Source organism: Ornithodoros turicata, chromosome 2, assembly GCF_037126465.1.
Source record: "Ornithodoros turicata isolate Travis chromosome 2, ASM3712646v1, whole genome shotgun sequence".
Taxonomy (NCBI): Eukaryota; Metazoa; Arthropoda; class Arachnida; order Ixodida; family Argasidae; genus Ornithodoros; species Ornithodoros turicata.
This window is the reverse complement of record NC_088202.1, coordinates 64,347,018-64,368,843: the sequence shown is the minus strand read 5'-3', so window position 1 is coordinate 64,368,843 and position 21,826 is coordinate 64,347,018. Positions and strand designations below refer to the sequence as shown.

Here is a 21,826-nt window from a genome sequence, read left to right as displayed (position 1 = left end):
GCCGACAGTTGCAGGACACTAGAAATATGTCTGGCTCACCTGGACGCCCGGCCATTTGACCTTGCAAAGCTCCTGGGTCCTCAACTATTCAATCACCAAGCGGCTGCATTGAAAGCGCTCCTACGTTTCCTCGAAGAAACTCATCTGATTGACATTTTGTGAGACTTTCTGGTCCCTCGTTTGTGTCAAGTGTTCCCACTAGTTCGGGATGTTTGTCTCCCGGCCCCCACCTACTGGGTTTCTTCTCCTTTCTATTTATTTCCTTATTTCTTTTTATTTGTTTTGACTAACTGCGGCTAAGTGGTCTGGGGTAGCCAGTCTGACTTTGTCGCGACTTAAATCCCCATTTTTTTTTCTTTTTCTATCACATCACATCACACCGCGGAGAGCTTCCCGGTAATATTATTTTTTTAATGTATTTTGTTTCTAACATACAGATGATGGAAGTCGAAGCTAAAGCTACAGAGCTTGAAGAGCGTCTCGACTCCCATTATTTTCGAAATGAAGGAGCGTGGAAACCCCGTTTACACATGCCTAATACTCAACAATACTTTTTCGCTCTTGAGCGTGTGCAGGTGCGGTGTGTGTGTGCAGAGGGCAGAAACTACTGGGTTGAAATCAACAACCAAAGCACCCAGACCATTCCATGCCAATCCTGCGACAAAATGCGTCATTCAATTCCCATTCCATTCCTGCGAAAAAGGGCCTCATTCCGTTCCCATTCCATTCCTAGCGCAGATTCCGCCATGTGATTCCAATTCCACTCCAGGGTCTGATAAAGCTGGAATGATTCCGGAATCACTCCAACTCCGGAGTGGTAATTCCGCAACCCTGTATGTTAGTATCGCTGGTGCGCCTCCATAAATGTATATATAGAAGCCCCATAGTCACAGTCATGCAGTCATATGTACATAGTCACAGTCATGCAATCATAGTGATAGTAGCTTGTGCATTTCTCATCATAATGAATTCTATATAGTGTAATAGTGTACTAGTGTTGACGATCAATAAATCTCCTCAAACAAAATGAGCAGAATGCAAAATAAAGACATAAAATAAACATTGACGATAGGAGAAATAAGGAGTTTGATTTGTTGACTGACAGCACCACATCCCCTCCCTCACCGCAGATGTCCTGCCTTGGGATCGGAGGACTATGGTCACATTATGTAAGAAACATTACTACATCGGCAACATGCTCGCTTGGCGCAATTTTTCGCATAGCCAGACTGTTCAGAAACAAGCAAACTTTCCTAAAGGGACTATCGTATCCGGAAAGGGGTGTATGAGACCTATGCGGTAACGTTCGGCATGGTTTCACAGTCTACTTGTCCAAGTTTCTCGTCCAAAAGCAGCGTACTTATTAAATAAACGGGTTTTAAAGACTCGCGCTCCCTCTTCAGCTAAGCCAGAATGACGTCAGCCGGGCACACGAATGGGAGCGCAGGTGATTGTCCCGAGGTCGTCTGCTTCGCGTTCGCACCACAACATACTAAGTGAAAAGGCCTCGGTAAATACGCCGACCCTCGCTTACCAGTGTGAGTGTTACGTGAACATGTTCCGTGGAACACAGTGTTACGGCCCTGGCTGTACAAACACGTACGACGCTAACAAGAAACAGCATTCCACGAGTCGATCTCAGGCCTCTACGCGACCGCAGACGCCATCACCCATCACCTCCGCCCAGCGGTCGCACACAAGACGTCAAGGTCTCGCTGCCGCTCCCTGATTGGCCTTGTCCGCGTCAAAGGGCGCTCGCTGATTGGCCTTGTCCAAGTGGCTTCTACAGAGAGGGAATTCCGGAACGCTCTCAACATCCGTCGTCTGCTCTTTCCGTGCATTACATCAAATTGCACAAAAACAACTCCACTAGTTCGCGTCGGATTTACGGCGTCATTGTCGGTGATGAAGGAGGAAAATGTGGCGCTTCGGAGTTGACCGCGACGGTCGGTTGTCTGTTCTTGTTCTCTTCTTTGGGCGTATAATCATCATACAGTAGAGCGGGGTTTTATTCCAATAGGTTTTGATACATTTTGTTGTAGAAAGTGTTTTCAGGCTTATCGCTGGGGAAGAGGGGGCGTACTACAAAAAAGAAAAAAAAAAGAAAAGAAAAAAAGAAGTCGAAGAGCTGAGCATGGTGTATAATCTTTATGTAAAATTTTAGGCGGACAGATGGTCTGCCCGGACTGCAGAATAAAAGCGCTAAAAACACGTGGACGACGGACACAGAGTTAACGCACTAACAACATTTATTTTTCAACAACAACCGTTCCTTAAAAGAGCTCACAAATTCCTTTTCCTTCGTTGTCAACCCAATGGAAGCGCTGCTGACGCACTTGTCACCCCCCTCCGCTATCAAGAAAGCTTGCCAGATGCCTTCCCATCTGCTTTTCTGTTTTTCTGAAGAAAAAGAGCTTCCCAGCTGCCCGGACCTTCAACCTCGCAACAGCAGAGGTTGATATTTAAAAAAAGAAGACATATCTCAGATGTGCTCTCCGGGGTGCATGGTCAGGTGGACGATTTTGCATTTCTTACTTTTTCATGTCTTCCTTTTTTAATTCCTGTAAATTCTCCAGCTATCCATACCTGTCTGTTGGTGTGCGCTCTTTAAAATGAATAAATTTCATCTTCGCGCTCGCGCATGATCTGCAAAAACAATTTACCAATGCTGAAATTGCGTCGGAAGCGAAGCTCGCTTTCAAACAGCTCGCACTCCATGCCCTAGTGTACTACTATTGCCCAGGACTCCAACAGCTGAACACAATGCCGCACTGCAACCGCCGATCTACAGGTCGATCAACAGACGAATCCTTCGAACAAAGACCTGCCGTTATATGCCCGCGAGTTGCGACACAATGACCGCAAGTCCCTCCCTTCCGTTCCATTAGCGTTCGGCAGAGCACACTCTTGCGCACATATGCTTCCACTGACCACCCGATGCTCACACACTGCTGGATGTCGGCGTTATTACGGAAGTGACGTTACGTGAACAGCATTGTAATTCCGCGGGTTACAAAGAATAATACTGGAGCGGGTACGTTGTTCTTTACGCTCGGAGCAGAGAAATGGATGGCCCAGATTGCGCGGAACAGTAGAGCGTGATTCTACACATCCGCGTGTTCTGTGTAGTCCTATTTGCATGCTCTATTTGGGTGTATGCACTGGTCTTAGAATGCATACTAAATAAACAGCTTCTCCTGCGTGCTTTCGTACGGGACGAAAATAGCTCGTACCGTTATACAAACGTAGATTCAGAATGATACCTTTCGCAGTAAAAGTGTGGAACAGTCTGACGAGATAGAGATTTCACGGTGCACGTGTAAAAATAGTGGAGTCTTGTACCTACCACTCAGTCTAGTGGATATATCGTTCTTGTAACGGACATATTTTTTTAGCCATAACCAGCGCGCTACGGTGACGGACAGAGTCTTTGTATTCTGATTTCGTAGTTTTGATCCCTTATGTTTAAGAAACAAGTAGCTGTCACGTAGCCCAGCATTGGTTTGCAGTCAGTCGGGCGATACTGAAAACAAGTTCGGCGTCTTCCTCTACGGGGTACATGGGAAGACTAGCACTTCGGATAAGGTGTCGCTGAATGAAATGCTGGTGAGCGATAGGTCAGTTTCTTCACTGTACTTTCTTTCTAACAAAAAACAAACAAATACTACTGCTTCATTTTGATGATGATGATGATGATTAGGATATTTCATCGTCACTACCACCCCATGGCTCGCAATACTACGGACCGAAGCCCTGTACTGACCAGAAAAGGTAGTAGTGCTTTTAGGGCAGAGCGTTAGTGGGATTTGGTCACGGACTATATAGCAGATCTAGAGACACTTTTAAGCGTTGCCCTGAAAAAGTTTGGTAGTGCCTGCAATGGAGAAGTAAACAGTCGGCTAATAAATAAAATTAATCTTTGACATTATACAAATATACTGCAACTGGTTGTATGTACTAGCGCTGGTATGCGCTGTGGTGTGGCAGCACCCTTACAATAAGTCTCGAGCTAGCCCTTATACAGCCATAAGGTTCTCAAAGTCTTCATATGCAGTCATTATGTCAAATCGCATGCGCACTTAACAGGGTTTTGTTCGATTTTTCTCAGGAATTTCATCCGTGCAGTGATGTGTAGCGACAGAGCGGGATCAACAACGCGGGGCAACAAAAGTTTCCACTCCCAGGCAATACCCGAACGCTGTCAAATCTGCCCGTTTCTTATTTCTTCCGTTTACACAGCATAATCTGTTCATCACAACGCTATACTGTTTCTACATTTCAGAGAGATTTGGAACATGACGTAATTGCACTTTATTGCGTACATAGAGTTGAACATAAAAAAAATAAATATAGAAATTGTAGTAATCCAGATATGAAGGAGCCGGAAAAACAGCTCGAGTCCTTGAGAACGCAGCTTCCACTGGAGAGGACGTATAAGATGATATCAAGTGCCTATACAGTCGTGTTGCCCCTAGGTACGGTACAGTCAATCCTTTGCGCTTATAGTTAATAACCCATACAGTTGAGGAAAATAAAATGAAATGATGGAATGAAAATGAAAGAAAATGAAACATGCTAACTAGCATCTGGATTGGATTGGATTGGCAAAAGAAAGAAAAATATGGAGAGGTTAGTCCTCATACTTATGCTCATACGCCTAGTAATTGTACTTTCGTAGTTACTTGTTTTGCAGAAATATTACGAGCGCTTCTCCGGGTACCTTTTTTAGGTTGAACGCAACCATAGCTTTGCAGACGATACAAGGCTCGACTTCGCACTCGACGGTTTCCTATGTAATGTTATTTCGGAACGATGGTCAATTCTCACATTTCACGTATGCACTATAGGAGGTCGTGTGTGTGTGAGCGTTCACACGGAGTCAGAGTGTGAAAATTGGCAATCAGCCGGAAGCGTTTACGTATACTCCGGATCAGAACAACACTCTGTGCGTGGGTTTGTGTCGAATGAGTATATATATTAGTGAACCGACGTCGTGAGTCAACGATGACCATGATCCTTTGTCGGTCTGTCCACCAACACGGTCCCTCCAAGATTTTGACGAAGCATTGAGCTTCTGTGCCAAAGCGGCGGTGGTGAACAGCGCGTTCTCTGTCGACGAGGCAATTGAAATCCCCCTGGACGTGTGGGCAACGCCCCACAACGTATGCCTTGTTTTTCTTTTTACGGAACTTTACACGCGCAGTTTTGCCAGTGTCTGTCGATGTTGGCAAGCGTCGATACTTGCTGAGGTATTACGGTACATCACTCTCTTCTATAGACACCCTGAGGCCACCGCGCTTGCCCAAGCGAGAAGGGCGCCCAAAATTCGTTCTGGCATTCCCGTAAGGTCAAATGGTCGAGGTCTCGGTATGTGCCAGCAATTTCTTCATCTTCTCCCAACGTCAACGATATCGTAAGCAAATAGCACGCATGACTGAACCTCACCAGAGTTTAAAGGGCGTTGCCGAAAGTACATGACCGGAGGTACGACAGGAAAAATAAATTGAGGAGAACGGAAGGAAAAGACGTGTTCGTTGACAGTTAAGTACATGAACAAGACTCCGGTCGGGAACAACCTTTGGACTGTGGTTGAGTAGTTCTTCCTCTCCAAGACTGAGAAGTGATCGGGCCCGGGTTGATCTTGGTGTTTTCCCTGGTCTTTCCCCGGACGTTTGAAGACAAATGTCGGCAGGGTTCTCAACGCAGTCGGATAGATCCCCCCTGCCCGAGCAACATATCCTGGTGTAGCAAGGCGATAAACATATACCACGCGAGAGAGGAAGAACCTGTTCCTACTGGGCTTCGTCCTTACGGCTGTCATTCACGTTCAGGCAATGACATTATGCAAGATCATGGATTGCTGTACTTCGTCTGTTTGGTACAAGGGAAATTTTGAGTCCTGGGCCACCCGATTAGTGTGAAGAACCTTTCTACAACGTACACGTTTAGTCCTTCAGGGATGAAGAGCTTCATTACTATTCAGCACCCTGAGTGAGGATGGGTATTTTAGTAAAAAAGCAACGAAGTTACAGTCAGTTACTCTTTTTGAAACCTAACTAGCTACAGTTACCACATTAAAGTAACTTAGTTAAATGTAACTCGAAAAAATTGTTGCAGCGCGTGTACTGTCAAGCATACAGTTTGACCGTGTTTACGTATATACGTATATCCCGGTGTCTCAGTTAACTCCCCGGGTTAAATAATTCGCGAACCGGTGCACCAATCGAAGAACTTTCTGTTTTTACAAGTATCTGTCCGATACCCCCTACAACCTGCGCACCGTGAGAATGAGTTGGAGCCGTTCATCATTTAAATTCAAATTCAAATGGGTTTCGTCAACAAACATAACTTCTAAAGCATGGCGCAGTCGGCATTAAAATGGGTACTACCCCTTTTGGGACCTTCACTAGACACCTTTTAGAGAAAAATCTGCCACCGAAGCGAGTCATTTGTTGCAGTAATTAATGGTTTCGGTTTACATACTTTTGTCGCGGCTGGTCGCGGTGAAGCGCAAAAGGACGCTCTTCCACTCCCTTATCCACCAATGAATTATGTCCTTACACTAACGAATTGCGCCAATGAATTACGTCCTTTTATTGGTGCACCCGTTCGCGAATTATTTAGCCCGGGGATTTAACTGAGACACCCGGTATAGACGTGTGTTATAAATATTGTGTTTCCTATGGGTCAGTCTAAATGGCACGAGGGTGAGTCTAGGCCATCCTGGCTGCGTATGAGATGACAGAATTCGTGGAATTCCTGGAGAAAACGGCTGGGTATTTGAATTCTGGACAAAATGGCGCTAGAGAATTGAAGCGTGGAAAATATTGCAATACCTGACCTGAGTAACTTAATTACAGGTACATTTTACAGTTACCTTAACCAGGAGCAGTAACTATACGTACAGCTATATAAACTACTTTTCTAGAAAACTAACTAGATATTGCTAAAACCTGCTAGTTTCACTTACAGGTTTCTCGTAGCATAGTTACTACCCAAGACCGGTCCGATGCTTCCAGGCAGCGGATGGATCCGCAAACCTTGTTCTGACAACGGAACGTGGGGAACGCGCTTACCATACAAAAATGCTCAGATGAAAACAGAGAACCGTCTACAATTTGCTTTACCTCCGAATTTATTGAAGTTTAATATACAATACCAAAGTTTCGCTCTTCGTCGTGTAATGCCTAGAATAGCGTGTAAAATACCGTATAGCGCGTTCACCTTTGCCAGCAGGTGTGCCTTCTTTAGCAACACTGTAGTAGAGTAGTTTCTCTGCAAACGAAAGTAGTCAGGATCCCACGCTTAATGTTGCTCCGGTGTGAACCCTTTGTTACTTACGCTTTCTATGTAGCTCTAGTTGGAATAGCCAGTTCCACATCAATAGCGCGTGACGGAAACGTTCCTGTCGAACATATTTCTCACTAGTAAATGTTTCGAATGAGAGAATATTCTTTTCGGTAGTCGTTGCCCTCCGAGTTCTCTTTCTGCGCCGTGTAAATACCGAGTCTCTCTCCTAAAACTCGGAAGAAATAGAAGTGAAATCGCGAGAACGTCTGGACGGACGCATCGCCACGGGTTGTTAAAGAATGTGCCGTTTTCTATAGCACGAAATCTACTGTTTATAGGAGATCGTTATACTCTCGTCGCATCTCGGCAATAGAACGTGGATCAGGATGTTTGAATTCACTGAAGAACAAAGGGAAAAAAATGTGGACGGATCAGACACGTATGGGTCAGCAAACCCACGTCATAATATGGCAGCAACAATAAGTTGTGGCCGGATACTGATAGGCATTATCATATAGGCTCTATAGAGCTCGCAAATCCTCAGTGATAGAATGTGATTGGTAATGGCATCACGGGATGGTTGGTAAACGAGAAATGACGGCTGTGATAGGAGGTAAAGAATTTCTCGTAACAGAGGTTCATCAAGCGTTAACGCGTTTTTCTAAGTTTGCCCATGCAGAAGAGTAGCAAAGCTTGCCTTTCAACAAGTCGTTGTTGTTCTGACTTCCGACCGGGTATAACACCGTTGAAAGCATTAACGGTAGAGGTTCTGTCCATGAATGACAACCATGGATTGACCTTCAAATGCAGGCGAGATGGATTCGCAGCGCCCTTGTTTCCGTGCTCTTGTGTTTTGCACAACTAACAAAAGAATGTGCTTTGACACGCAGAACCCCCCCCCCCCCCGAAAATATTACAAATTTCATTAAATATACACTCATTTACCAAATAACTTCGAAACTCTCAAATAGTCATACGAAGAACATGACTTCTACACAACCGAGATGTGTTCGAAGGTTACAGTATAGTGCATGCCTGGCGTTATGAGACGTACGCGCATGTACCCTTGAAACCAAGCATTGACATCCTGATGTTAACACCATTGTTTACAAGGCGTCACGTACGAGGAATAAGAGGCCGCGTTCAATTGCCTTCGGGTATAGCATAGGCGCCCCTACTATTCTGGCCTTTACAATGGCGACTCGTGCTCGCGTGGAATGAGGACATGTCTCCGCCTACGTGAAGAAGTCCATCCTCAAGAGCATTACTCATGCTCGGGTTTTTATCATTGCTATTCGTGCTTTCGTGCGATTAGAATATTCAGAGCACAACTAAGTGGCTGTCCGCTCGGGATAGCCTGATCGACACCCATAGCTAGTGAACCTGCTGGTACACTCACACCTTTGGGATGTTTGAACATAAAGATCCCAACCAATCCTTACCTACCGCCATGGCTCATAATAGAAATGAAACTAAGTGTATACGTGCCTTACCAGTCGCAACGCAATCTTGTGGTTTGTGTCGTGCGACGTATACGTGTAGTTACAGCGCGCTGCTCTAAACAGCGACACCAGTGAAAATATATTGCGCGTTGTGCTAAATATGTTTAATCAAAACCGGCGAGTGGAGATGGGTTTCCAACTAGCAGTATATTGTTTTTTTTCGCAAGCATTACGCCTCATAGAGTCAACAATACAAACATTACGCCTTGTCCCATATACAGTTGGCAATACGACTGTCCCATATAGTACAGTTAGCAATGCATACAATTGCACCAGTTCAAAAAGGAAAGACGTCTCTCAAAGAAATTCCCACTTCAATAAATTATATCATGACTGGCACAAAAGTATTCCCGATTTCAGCAATTTTATTTTTAGTAATTTTTATTCTTGACTTGAAGACAGCCGTTTGATTAGGAAAATTAGCGAAAATAAGCGAAACATTTTATGAATTCAACAGCCTACACATGTTGCACACCACGGCTTAGGACCCTGCGGAGTCTTGTGCGCGCAGTCTTCCAGCCATTGTTTTGTCTGTAACAGTGGGGTCCTACTGTTCGCTTGATTCGTATTTTCGTTTGTCCTGTTGTGTTTATCTTCGTTTTGTTCGTCAGTACCTTGAAGTTTCGTTGTCGGAAAGTAGAGTATGCAGATTACTTCACAAAAAGAAGCACTCGTGTATTTCTGCGTGTATGCCGTTAACTGCACTGCCTTACCGTAGTACATGAAAGAGGAGAAGCACATATTGTCACCTTGTTCGTGTTGCTTCGGAGCATCGAGCTCCCGAGCACTGGGATTTATTTTACTGGCTACGACATATCTCTTGCTAGCTGGCCGACAAGAAATATGTCGTAGCAACTACAAAAGGAAAAGTCACCAGTTTTATGTCCTCCTGAGCCTCAAGAAACTGATCAAAAGAGCATTTCGGGGCCTTTTCGTTTCGACTTTGTTCATGCACTGTGTATAGAGGAACACGCATGTTTCTGATGAGAAACATGAGTATGCGAGAAACACGAGAAACATGCGTGTATCTTTATAGAAATCTAGGTTACCTCCATCGGTCATTGAGTACGAATCGTAAATGACAAATACTACCTTTCATTGATTAATTGAAAGAAGAAAAATATGGGGACGCGAGTACCGACAAAGTCGGGACAGGCTACAACATGAAAGTCGTTGTGCTCGTTTTTCAAAGAGGTATTAGTTGCAGCTAGCTTCAGATGGCATCGCACATTAAAGATAAGCGTTTTACCATCCTTCGTTTTCTGACACCGAGGTCCATCCACTGTAGCAACGTCATAAAGGAACACAAGTACCACCACCACTACTGACGCGCTGTTCACGAACACCTGACACACGTATTCTTACCTGAGCCGCTTGTCCGCTGCCAAAGGCACGCAGAGACAACAAAGCACACAACAGTTATAATCCTCATGGTTGGAAGTGAACCCGCCCTAGCACTGAACACAACATGATCACGGTATCCGTCACTTAGATAGCAGTCGCGACCGTCACAGGTAGCGACCACCACATCCGAACACCGGGAGATGCACCGAGACGAGCAAGACGGAAGGAGATCGGATTGACCGTAGACTGGCCTCTGACGCAGCGGCATTCCAAACAGGTTTTTTCCTTGCGCTGGGGAGGGGCAACGACGTCGTCGCCGGCTGGCAGAAGAATCCCCCCACTTTTCCCCCTCCCTTGTGGCCCTTCACACGAAGGAAGCTACCTTAGGCTGCAGGTGAGGGACCGGATGCTTGTAACCTGCGCAGCATCCGAGGGCTTGTACCGCCACCTGAGGAACTGTTGGCGAAGTTGGACGATCTCTTGGGCTGAAGGAATTCATGCGGTCACTTATGCGCGCGTTCGGACCTTGTGCGCTTTAAATGTTGAATGCAGACTCAACTTCGCAAACTGCAAAAGGATCACAACGCTGAGGTGTTCTGTAAGGTTTGTCTCGGTGACTGAAGTTGCAACCCCTGCACCCCTTTTTTAGGTGGGTCCCACATACATTGTGAATACCACGCCTGAAACTTCTCTGCGTTGACATAAGGGACATAAGGTTGCACGTGCATTGCTTGGTCACGCGAATTCTTGGTTTTCTTAACCGTATGCCCCCCTTCCACTGGAACAGCATATAGCGGGGGGGGGGGGGGGGTATATGTTTATTCACACAAGGGAGATGTCAGCCAGGCAAGTGCCGGCTTGCTACTCCATAAAAAAAAGAAAGAGAAAGAGGAAAAAACAGATGCGGGAGAAGCCGCGATGGGAACGATGCAGCATATAGCGGTATGAATCCACACCGCACGTACTGAGGAGTAGCGCCTATCTTGGGCATGCATAATGTGTCGAAGAGGCACAGCAAACTTCTTTACACTTTTTTGGTGTAAATGGCTTGTCCCATGGCGCACACATTTTTGGTGTTGCCTTTACTCCCGAATGAAGGGTGTTTTCTAAAAGACCATTTAATTAGGTGTATTCCCCATAAAACACTTTAAAATGGGCGTTTAAAAAACAAGAACACCCTTAAAAGGGGAGTATTCTATTGAAAACACCTTTTAGGATGGAGTTGTTTTCTGGCAAATACGCCCTCTCAAATAGCTAGTGTTATACAAGCTCCCGCGGCAGCATGCCCAGACACAACTATTCGACGTTCTTGCTTCTATGGGACCCTGAACACGGACTTCCAGACTCCAAACTTCCAGCCGTCACAGGCACGCCTCGTTAGCTCGGTAACACTGTGGGACCAGCGTGAGTGCCGAAGTTTGAAGAAACCTGGGAAACCTCGGTAGCCTATATTGGCGTATCGGATGGATCATATACTGAAATACAATTTGTTGCGGCACGTTCGTTAAGTCCAGTGGGGCAGAAAAAGTTTGTAACGGTGACGGGAATGCGTTTTTGCAATTAACACGTACGCCTGTTTTGAGCGAATAAAGGTGTAAAACGATTTACTGTGTAGGCGCCTTCTCCCATTTTCAACCAATCAGTAGACGCCATGATATCATTCGGACTGGTGGTTGACGAGGAGCATGTAATGTGGCGAAGTTCCATTTTAACCGTGTATTCGCAGAACCACACTCCTAAAAATGAACTTCAACGCATAGCACGCTCCTCCAACCATCATCCCGAATGACATCGTTCTCGCCCCTGATTTGTTGAAAACGGGAGGAGTACGCCTACCGTTTTCAGCAGAGTAAAAAAAAAAAAAAAAAAAAGAAAAACTCCACATTAGAGGCGAGAACGATGTCATTCGGGATAACGGTTGGCTACACTCTAAAAACAGAACCTCGCCGCATAGCACACTGTGCGCTAACCATTGCCACGAATTACAACGAACGATAGGGTTACCGCCTCTGATTCGAATAGAGATGGGGGCGCACGCCTTTTTATGGAAAATTTTCATATATCCAAATTGTCACGAAAAGGCGTACGCCCACCGCTCTCTTCGAATCAACGACGAACGAAAGAACGACGTCTGCCGTGACGATCGCTGGCTAGCAGCGCGCGTTATGTGGCGAAGTCCTGTTTTTAGAGTGCACACTGTTAGAGCAGGGCTTCACCACATAACGCAGTGCTATGGGCAACCACCATTCCGAAATGACATCGTTCTCTGTCCTGAAGCAACTGTGGCGTACAGGTGTGGACAGATGGAGAGAGGGCAGCAGGAAGGAAAGGCAGACAGCTGGTTAGTATGCGTACTTTGCCGACGGTTTCAAATGTTGTCTGGTCATAAGAACTACTACTTGGTATTTAGTAGTAAGCACTAGCGATGGGTGCCGCGGTGACTTCGTTTTATAGGTTTTATTTTTTCGTATTCCACATATGCTTTCGTTTGAAATTGTAATTTTTTTTCTTACTAACGTGGCAATTTTATTGGAAACAACAGGACCACAGAAAAAATAAAGTTCTGCATAGTGTTCAGTTTCCTTTTCTAGCAAGGCGTGTGATGTACACGGTGTTTTAGCCTAACGCTGCAAAAAAAAAAAAAGAAAAAAAAAAGAAAGACATTAAAAATGTACTTGTCAGAAAATTATGGGCTCAGGGCTAAATATCTCGGGGGAGCTTCCGAGCACTTTTATCAATTTGAAGTCGTGACAAAGTGAATTGTATGAATTTAACTAAGAAATTTGTCAGGTCAAACTCTTTTTTTTTTTTACTCAGAAACTGAAAGCACATCTCGCAATGGTACAATGCTGCAATGGTAATAGCTGAAAAAATACAATAACAGAAAAATAAAAGAATGTGAAAGCCGTCATTTCGGTAATTGTCGACCAAGCTCTGCCTCTCTCTCTCTCTCTCTTATGCGTTAAGAGCTTGGTTCTAGGTCGAGTGAATGCAAGAAAATGGCGACTCGACTCTTCCTGTTTCCTGTTCACTGTTGTGTCAGATAACTTTGCGTTATAACCATGCTGCCGTTATCAGCAGATGCATAGAAAAGAAACATGACATGTCACTCATGCCCGCCTCGCCTGGCTCCTTTTGCGGGCCCCGAAACGTCTGTTTTCATAACTCTTTTCTCTTCATATATTACCATTGTTCTGGAGTGTTTCTGGCAAATTTCGGAGTTCAATTCAGAAAATTTAATTTCTCGCGACTTAAAATTGATAAAAGTGCTCGGAAGCCATGAAAAAAGCTCCCTGGAGATAAACAGCGGTTAAACCATGATTTTCAGGGAGACTTTTTCGTACGATTTTTAACACGTTAAGTGAAACACCCTTATGTCAGTGAAGGCAGCAGGGAGTGTTTCAAAATAACCTTGTTGCCATGTGTGTCTTTATTCTGAAAGCATCCCTTCTTGGTTCACTCTACACCCAGACGACAGCACTACACCGGACAGATAGGGAGGTCGGGAAGCAATAATAGTTTGCGCTAGAAGAAGTGAACTCTTGGGCGCGTGTAAATGCAAACTCTACCATCTGCTCCAGTTTATATTAATGAGTCGACGCAAACTTCCTGCGCTTTTTAACTTGGCGAAAACGCTTGCTCAAACTTTATAACGGTAACAATGAACACATAATGACATCATCAGGCTGTGTCCCTACCACACGGAACAAATATGGGGCGATACAAGCTTAATTCTTGCATTAGTACTTTGAATTGCTTCGTGCATTACTGTGCTTTCTATACTGTAAGAACATTTGAAATATGGCACGTTATACTTTTACCTGAAGTACGACTGATAGTATAGGTGCTTGGTACTTAGCTTAACGTAATTTTGAGGTACTTTGCCCGTGACTGATTATGCAAAATGCAAAGTGTCCAAGAGAGGTGTACACGCCCTGTTTCCAACAAGAGTGACTTGTGTCCTTTCCCTCACTCTTAGAAATAGGTCTTCTATCGTGCCTCCTACAGACAGCCGAGATACAGTAATTTTGAGGGTTCTACGTAGAGACCACGCGAAAACGCGGGGAATGACGTAGCATCACGTGGTTTCCCTCGTAGAAGACACAAAAGTGGCGTCTGTTTTATGCTTCACAGTTTCCTCCTTTCCCGGTCGTTTCCCCTCCCCGCGTGCTCCTGCTTCCCCTCTCCCCCGGCGCAGTCGAAGGCAGGGTCGGAGTCAACAGAATTTGTTTCAAACGGGATTGAAGACTTTATTTCGGCAAAGTTGTGAAATTGTGGCAGTGATACAGTGAATATTGACTAGACTTGCAAACTAAGCAAAATACCCCGTTCACAGAGAAATGTCTCAGAGAAAATAAAAATGAATAAGAACTACTACACATAGTCAAAATATCACAGATTGCACGAAACGGAGCGGCTCGACGCCGCTCTGCGAAACTATTTGCAAGCTTAAAACTCGCTACGAAACGAGTTCTGCTGGGTGCATGTTTGTTGCTCAGGGCATATGATCACCACATTACAGCGGCTCTCCATCTCTTTGTGGGGGCTGTTGATATGGCAGTTGTCACCCATTGTGCAGCGTTTCTTCCATGCTTCCCATCCTGGCCTCGAATCGGAATTCTGCTTCTAGGCATAACTGTGACAAAGCAAACCACGACAAAGAAGCATTACAAAGTGGATAGGAACAACATTAAGTGTAATAAAGGTCACTATCGACAACAGTGAAAGCGTACAAACTATAGCTTAGACTCAAACGATGATAGGTGAGGCGGCGAGGAGAGAAAAATGGTACATTGGTACCACAGCAGTATCAAGTATGTTGGAGGAGAGATCAGAGAGGTATCTTACTGAATGCTGCGGAGATCAACACGCTAGTCAGGCCAAGCTATCACATGACAAACGAATAACTAGAATCAACTCATCTCGCATGCAATGCGAACAACGCGGCCACTTGTATTACCTTGCGACAGGTGAGTCGACAGGTGAGTGCCAGCACTGGACGCATGTTCCGGGTAACACTCGTGCCGTGTATCTAATATCTGTCAGTCTTCGGTATGAATCGCACGCACATTTCCTGCAGGCGTCACGTTGAACACCAGTGATGTCTTCGTTGGTGACGTCCATACCCACTGCGGCCAGCCGAGACAGAGAATGGTTACTCAAACAACGGTCGAAACAGGCCCCCGAAAGACAAAAGCATCCTGCGCCATACACAAGCGCTAGCGTTCGTGAAGTCCACTTTTAGAGGCAATTTAACAGAGTTACGAACCGGATACAGCTTATAACACATTAGCGTCTCTCGAATAACTTCTCTCCTCAAGCATCACAACATAACTTTCGTTGACGTTCTGTCAAGGGCCCGAAACTCGGCAGTTCCATTGCGGGATAAAGTGAGGCGCTTCATGCGTTTCACGTCATCGGACGTCAGAAAACGTCATAAATTGAACGTCATGGAGACATCCGGTGGCTAGTGATTACTGATTGGTTCCCATGAGGATGAATTCGTTTTCTGAGCGATGATTGGCCGTTTTCAAATTTGTTCGCGGGCGCTCAAACAGGCGACAGCTCGGCGGCCGCGCCGGTTGGAACCGGCGTCCGGAGTCGCAGGCGTCCGTTTTGGACGGCTCGTGTTGTGTAGCAGTTGGGTTGGACTGCGAGTTCTGATTTTTCCTGTTTAAAAACGCAAGCTGTATCATGTGAGTGTCCTCGAACAGTCACGCCTTCCAGGGAAGATGCCTGCGCGACATTTCTGCTCTGCTTCTTGGTGTAGAAACTGTTCGAGCGTCCGTACGCCTCGTACCCGATACCCGGTCAACGACTGCCGACAGGTAAGTCATTTGTCATTGCTTTTTGCCTTACAAACCCGCATTCACTTCGTCAATTGTGAATAAGTTGCTTAACAGTTACCATAAATCGGGACCGGAATACGCTGTGACCGAGACATACAGCGTTGCTTTGCAGATACGATGGTATACTATATTTCTTTTCGTGAAACAGTATGAACTAAATATTATGATTCAATACCCGCTCACGTGGTACTGTATAAAGGTATGACGCTACTGTAAGTCTGATTCTCGGTGATTTCGCAGGACGTTGACTTAGTATCTGTTCTGTACGTAGCGCCGAAGCCAGTTTGTCAGGCTATTCGGCCTATTGTGAAGTAGCACAATAACAGGTATTTTTTGTACTAAGGTCGCTCATCACACCCCATGGCTGCGAGCTTCTCCCAACCCTACCACCGTTCTTATTTTTCGCGTTCAATAGACGATATGCAAAACGCAGCGCCCTCTCGTAGCGTGCACGGAAACCTTCGGAATTCCGCCATGTTTGAGGCTCTCTCCCCGACCCGAGTCATACACACGACTCACGTCCAGCTGTTCTATCGCGCGTCTTGCCTCACACATGTGCTGTTTCACTATGTTATTCACATGGTGAGACGAGGAGTTCAAAACAGAATGCAAGCAAGGTAAGAGTGCTTCTGGATTCCTTATTGCATTGGAGCGCTGTCATTTCGATTTTGGGAGAGAGTCTTACGTTAACCTAGTGCAAACCTGCTCTTTAATGCCATCCTATGACATATTTAGACAGTTCAGTACAGTCCATTTAAGAACTATTTACTGCACTGTATACGGCATAAACATTTGGCACAAAATAAAAGCTTAGTACGGTTGTGGAGTATCGATGGTCAATTATCCTAAAACTATCTATGTTTCTGGATACTATCGGTGACTGATCGATAGTTTTGCATCACTACACGTTCCCTTGGTAGTTTTCTCTCTAGCTTCTTCTTCTTGAATGTGAAGACTGATGGCACAGCAAATTCATAGATGTCCCGTCTTCCATTTGGCACGTTGGCGTCAAAATCAGTCTCTTTGAAGTGCCGTGAACACACATTTGCTGTGCTAGCATTGAACTTCATCTTTTCTCTTGATGGCTAGCAGTCATATCTGTCTCAGGGGAGCTGTTGAAGGTGACTGTAAGGCTAGCATGAAGTGTCCTCGCACTAAATGATCGAAACAGCCAGAGTGCACCGTCTGAGGGGCCCATCTAAGGAGCGCTCCATGCTTTCAGTGCAATAAGGAATACAGACATTTGAGGCTCTCTTACCTGGTTTACATTCCCTTTGAAACCCGCGTCTCATCACACAAATAAGATAGTTAGCCAGCACATGTGAGAAGCAGGACACGTGAAAGAGCTGTTGTATGACAGCCGTTTGCATTGCTCGTGCCGGGAGGACGCCTCAGACATGGCGGAATGCCGGTAGGTTCCCGGGAGTGCTACGAGATGGCGCTAGGTTTTGCATACGGTCTATAGCACCTTCTTTCTATTTACATTGCAACTTTCACATGCATGGCTGTATATCTGATACCATTTTTTTTCCATCTTGCAGCCACTGAGCTCCAGTCCCCAGTAGCAGTCCTTGCCAGAGGCAGTCCGACGTTATCAGGCTTCTTCAAGCAAATCCCGGAGCAATATTAACGTCATGTTGTTTTCGTCACCGCAGTCATGCTGTGCACGTCTTGCTTGCATAACCGTATGTCGCACAATAAAATACTTCATGTGACAAAAACAACCAAGGCTCCGTCGTATTCCTGTAACTCCCACTGCATTCCGACAAACGCGAACCGAAAAAATAGTGAATGAAAGAAAAAAAAGGAACAACAAAAGAAGACGGGAAGCAGAGCAGAGAGGAGGAAAGTAGTGAGAGAGAGAAACGGATAACGCGTCATTTACGTCATTCGCGGCATAATCAAAAAAAAAAAAAAGGGTGGCTAGTCCTCAGTGATTGGTGCAGCTCCGGAGGTCACGTGAGTTTTCAGCTACAATAGATTTCTATTACAGCTTCGCGCCCCTGGTTCTGTCACGACCGCCATGACACTTCCATTAGCACTTGCACCTTCCAAATGCTCGTTAGAGGTGTGGGGAAGTAACAGGTAGTCACAATACAATAGTACTGCTGCTAGCATAGTTATCGCAATAAAATTTATTAAACGTAGGTGGCTTACCTGGCAAAGAATCGCAGAAACGCATAGCAAAGCGAGGAAACGCTGGCGACAAGGCATCGATGACGAGATGTGAGCAGTGTTGCCACACGTAAAAAAAATTATCTGTAGATCCGAGTCCGAAAAATCTGTAGATCGAGCTAAAAATCTGTAGCCATTCAAAACTCAGTTTCTTGAACGTTTTGCCTTCAAATCTGGAATATCAGCTTGCGTCTCTAAATTAGTGGAAGAGCAAGGGCTTATTTTGTTCCACTGCTGAAGACCACAGCCGGAATTTATTGCTGCGGCGCTCTGGCATTACGCGTTGGAACTTTCGGTTTCGGTTTACTATGTCCCGTTTTTTATGATTGTAGCAGACTTAGGTGTCCCCTACAATCACAATTAAAAAAGTGTCACTGCACGTAGACTTTAATACTTTGACACGTGTATTTACATCAGCTATGCCGCTCCAATACATGAATAACGCCATCGCGTGTAGTAGAAACATTTCTATCGCTCGTTCCACCATCACAGTGAGCGAGGATCACAATAGACCACAAAAACAATAAAGCTCGATATATTATTTCCACAGACATGATGAAAGCGTACATGCGTGACGTGAACTATAAATGTTGTGGTTTCACTTCAAAGCCAGTCAAGTCTGCGAGGCAAACTGGTAACTCGCACACAAACACTCAAGAAAACTGATTTTGCGTTGAGGCTCGCCAATGGTTCAGTCGCCGTAGACGTCCTTCTCCTCCGGCGAGCCCCGCCAGTTTTGTGATCGACCGATCAAATCCTTGTCAACGGCGAAGGCGAAGCAGCTTGACCCAACAGCATGCGTTTCGTGTGCAGGGAGGCCAGTTATGGTGATCGTTGAGAGGCTGTTTCTTTTCTTCGTTTTCATCAAATTAACTCCAGAAAATATTCAAAAAAACAGTCGGTAAAACACTCACTCCCGCATTCTGCTGACATTTTTCATCGTGGTCGTTTTGTGAACTGATGCGAAGCACTGAGTGATCCATTCGTTGGAGCAAAAAAATCATGTGATTTCAAGAGATTTCTGTAGATCTGTAGATTTTTCAAAAAGTAGGTAGATCTCATGATAAATCTGTAGGTGTGGCAACACTGGATGTGAGCAGTGCCGCGCCAACAGCATGTCTGGCCCCGTCGCATAGATCACGTGACTCCTCGACGCCGGTCAGGTGATCACTCCGAGCGCATAGAGACAACGGCCGCGATACAACAAAAATTTAGACAACACGAAATAGACGTCACGACGTCCGATCCCTGGTCACGTGATAAAAGTGTCTTCTACACGGCGTACGCGCCAAAAAAAGCAAGACAATTTTTTATGGTATTTTCTTTTCTCCCGGGTCACGTGGGCATCTGTCGTCTAAAACTTCGGCCCTGACCGTGAATCTAGAAGAGACGGCAGCTCTTGACGGCACGATAGAAGACCTATTTCTAAGAGTGTAGAGGTCCCACTCACTAGTAAATCTACACTCTTAAAACAGAGCTTCACCACATGGCACGTTGAAGGCTAACCATTGTACAGAGTGATACCTCAATCACTCTTGATTTGTGAAAAGCGCCTTTTTTTGTGTGTGACAATTATAATTTCTGCATAAGTCACAAAAAGGCGTACGCCTCCCGTTTTCAACAAATCAAAGGCGATAACGATATCACTAGGGATGATGGTTGGTTAAGAGCGTTCTTTGTGGTGAAGTTTATTTTGAAGAGTGTATGGGCACCGTGCGCTAGAGTTTTCTGTCGACGGCAGCGGCCCCTGGAGGGGAAACGCGGCGTTATGCCCTGGTACCAGACAGCAGCGTCTAGCAGTGCTGTGCTTTAGTGTGCTCGTTTCGCCGTTGGAAAAGAGCGATGAATTTGAAGCTGCCTGCATAGAAAGTCAAAGAAGAAGATAAAATGGAAAGTAATTCTATGTTGTAATCTGTCACGACGACCAAGTTAGTGTGAAAGAGAGGCAACTTGCCGTCAAGTTTTCGTCCTTCTCGCTGTATCATCCCGCCGGCCACGTATTTGAGAGAGCGCTTTCACGGCAATCCATCAAACTTCTTGCTCAATCCGTTTGTTTATGTTTGTTTATAACGAAAAAAAAATCAGTTGTTTCTAACTCATTTCATGCATTTAGTATATTTGTCAGCGACCAGTTGAGCGTCACGATGCGGACTTATAGCACAGCAGCTTGGGTGAAACAATTGCGAAATACAATGACCAATGAATATAGTGGAGCTTGGCTTAAAATGAGGTCTGCTATGTGTCAGACAGTATATATCCCTTTCACTCGGACCCTAATTTTGTGGCGTGTCGGCAGAGACTGGCTTTTGGAAGCCTGGTCTTCCTTCAATATACAGCGTGCATGCGAAGACAGGGGAATATTTATGGGAATTATAATATTATGAGAAGTATTTGTCCTCCCCGAGCTGCGTTTCGCAACCCGTCATCATTTTATGTAGGTGCATTCTGTCCTTATGATGTTATTATCGTTGGCGAATCTTGCGATCTCGGTTTACAAGTGATTCTTTGCTCCTTCCTATTCGTCAAAAAAGAAGAAAAAAAAGTAATAATGCGTTTGTCGATCAGCAAATATCTGTTTCTTCTTAACTCTTGTCGATTTCTGCTTTATTTTTTAGCATAGTTTATGTCGTGCTTTTCTTTTGCATGATATGGCTGGCTACTTCCATGTTGCAGTTTGCGACAATGTGTCTGATGCTATGTACGCCTACACGAAGGCCGCTGTGGCCGTTCTTTAGCACCAATAAAACGTTATTATCACTACATATCCATTTTCAAACACACAAACAAAAAACAGGCCTTATTTATACCCTGAATCAATCTTGATTGACTGATTGATTTTTATTATTATGACCGTGTGTCAAATGCAGGCACAAATGGCTAAAAGGGCATCTCCTGCCTTGAGCAACATCTGTGTGAGATATGTGTAGAATGATGCAAGTTTGGGAACAAGTTGATTAAGAAACTTACCACCACAGTGCATGATCACGTTAACGGATTATGCATGACAAAGAAACGAAAAAGTTTTTTTTTTCCGCTATCTTCATATATTCCAATTTGTTGTTGACTGTTTTATTCATGTGAATTCTTCAGTGCGAGAGTTCCATCCTCATAGCGCAGGTACTGGACGTAGCTGGCCTCTGATTTGTAGTCAATAATTGGTAGTCCCTTCCGGATAAATATGCACTTAACTTCACGTACATACTACACGCTTGTCTGTGCTGCACACTGTGTAACAGATTGTGCATAGACACATAATGTTCCACGTGCAAAAAGCTTCCCTCTAGCATACATTTTACGTGTTTCGTATTGCAGAGCAGATGCCCTTTCTACAAACCACTTTCACACAAGTAGTCTCACGGGTTAATGTGGCCAAATCCCCAAAGCCGACATATAAAATTCGGGAAACCACCCGTACGCACCAAAGCTACATACGCGAAGGCGCCGATACGGCGTTAGTACCAGACCGTTACGCACGAAATCGCCACGGGTGTCTCTGTCGTTCAAGCGAGCGCAGCGCCCACCATCTAGTGCCCTATCCCGAACCATTATCCGGAACGACATCGTTCTCGCCCCTGATTTGGTGAAGACGGGAACCGTACGCCTTTTTTGTACTATGCAGTACATAACTGTGATCTTCTACGATTCAGCTATCGATGATCCACCAAA

General features: G+C 45.1%; 1 protein-coding gene across 1 annotated transcript in view; it reads right to left on the bottom strand.

Moving 5' to 3' along the window:
* The window catches only part of LOC135385499 (mucin-2-like), a 96,715-nt gene extending 86,225 nt beyond the window's left edge, over positions 1-10,490 (bottom strand). The window contains exon 1 of the mRNA XM_064614847.1: positions 10,158-10,490. Coding sequence (XP_064470917.1) covers positions 10,158-10,404 — 247 coding nt within the window. The 5' untranslated portion in view covers positions 10,405-10,490. The remainder of the gene's footprint in view (positions 1-10,157) is intronic.
* Positions 10,491-21,826: the final 11,336 nt, after the last annotated feature.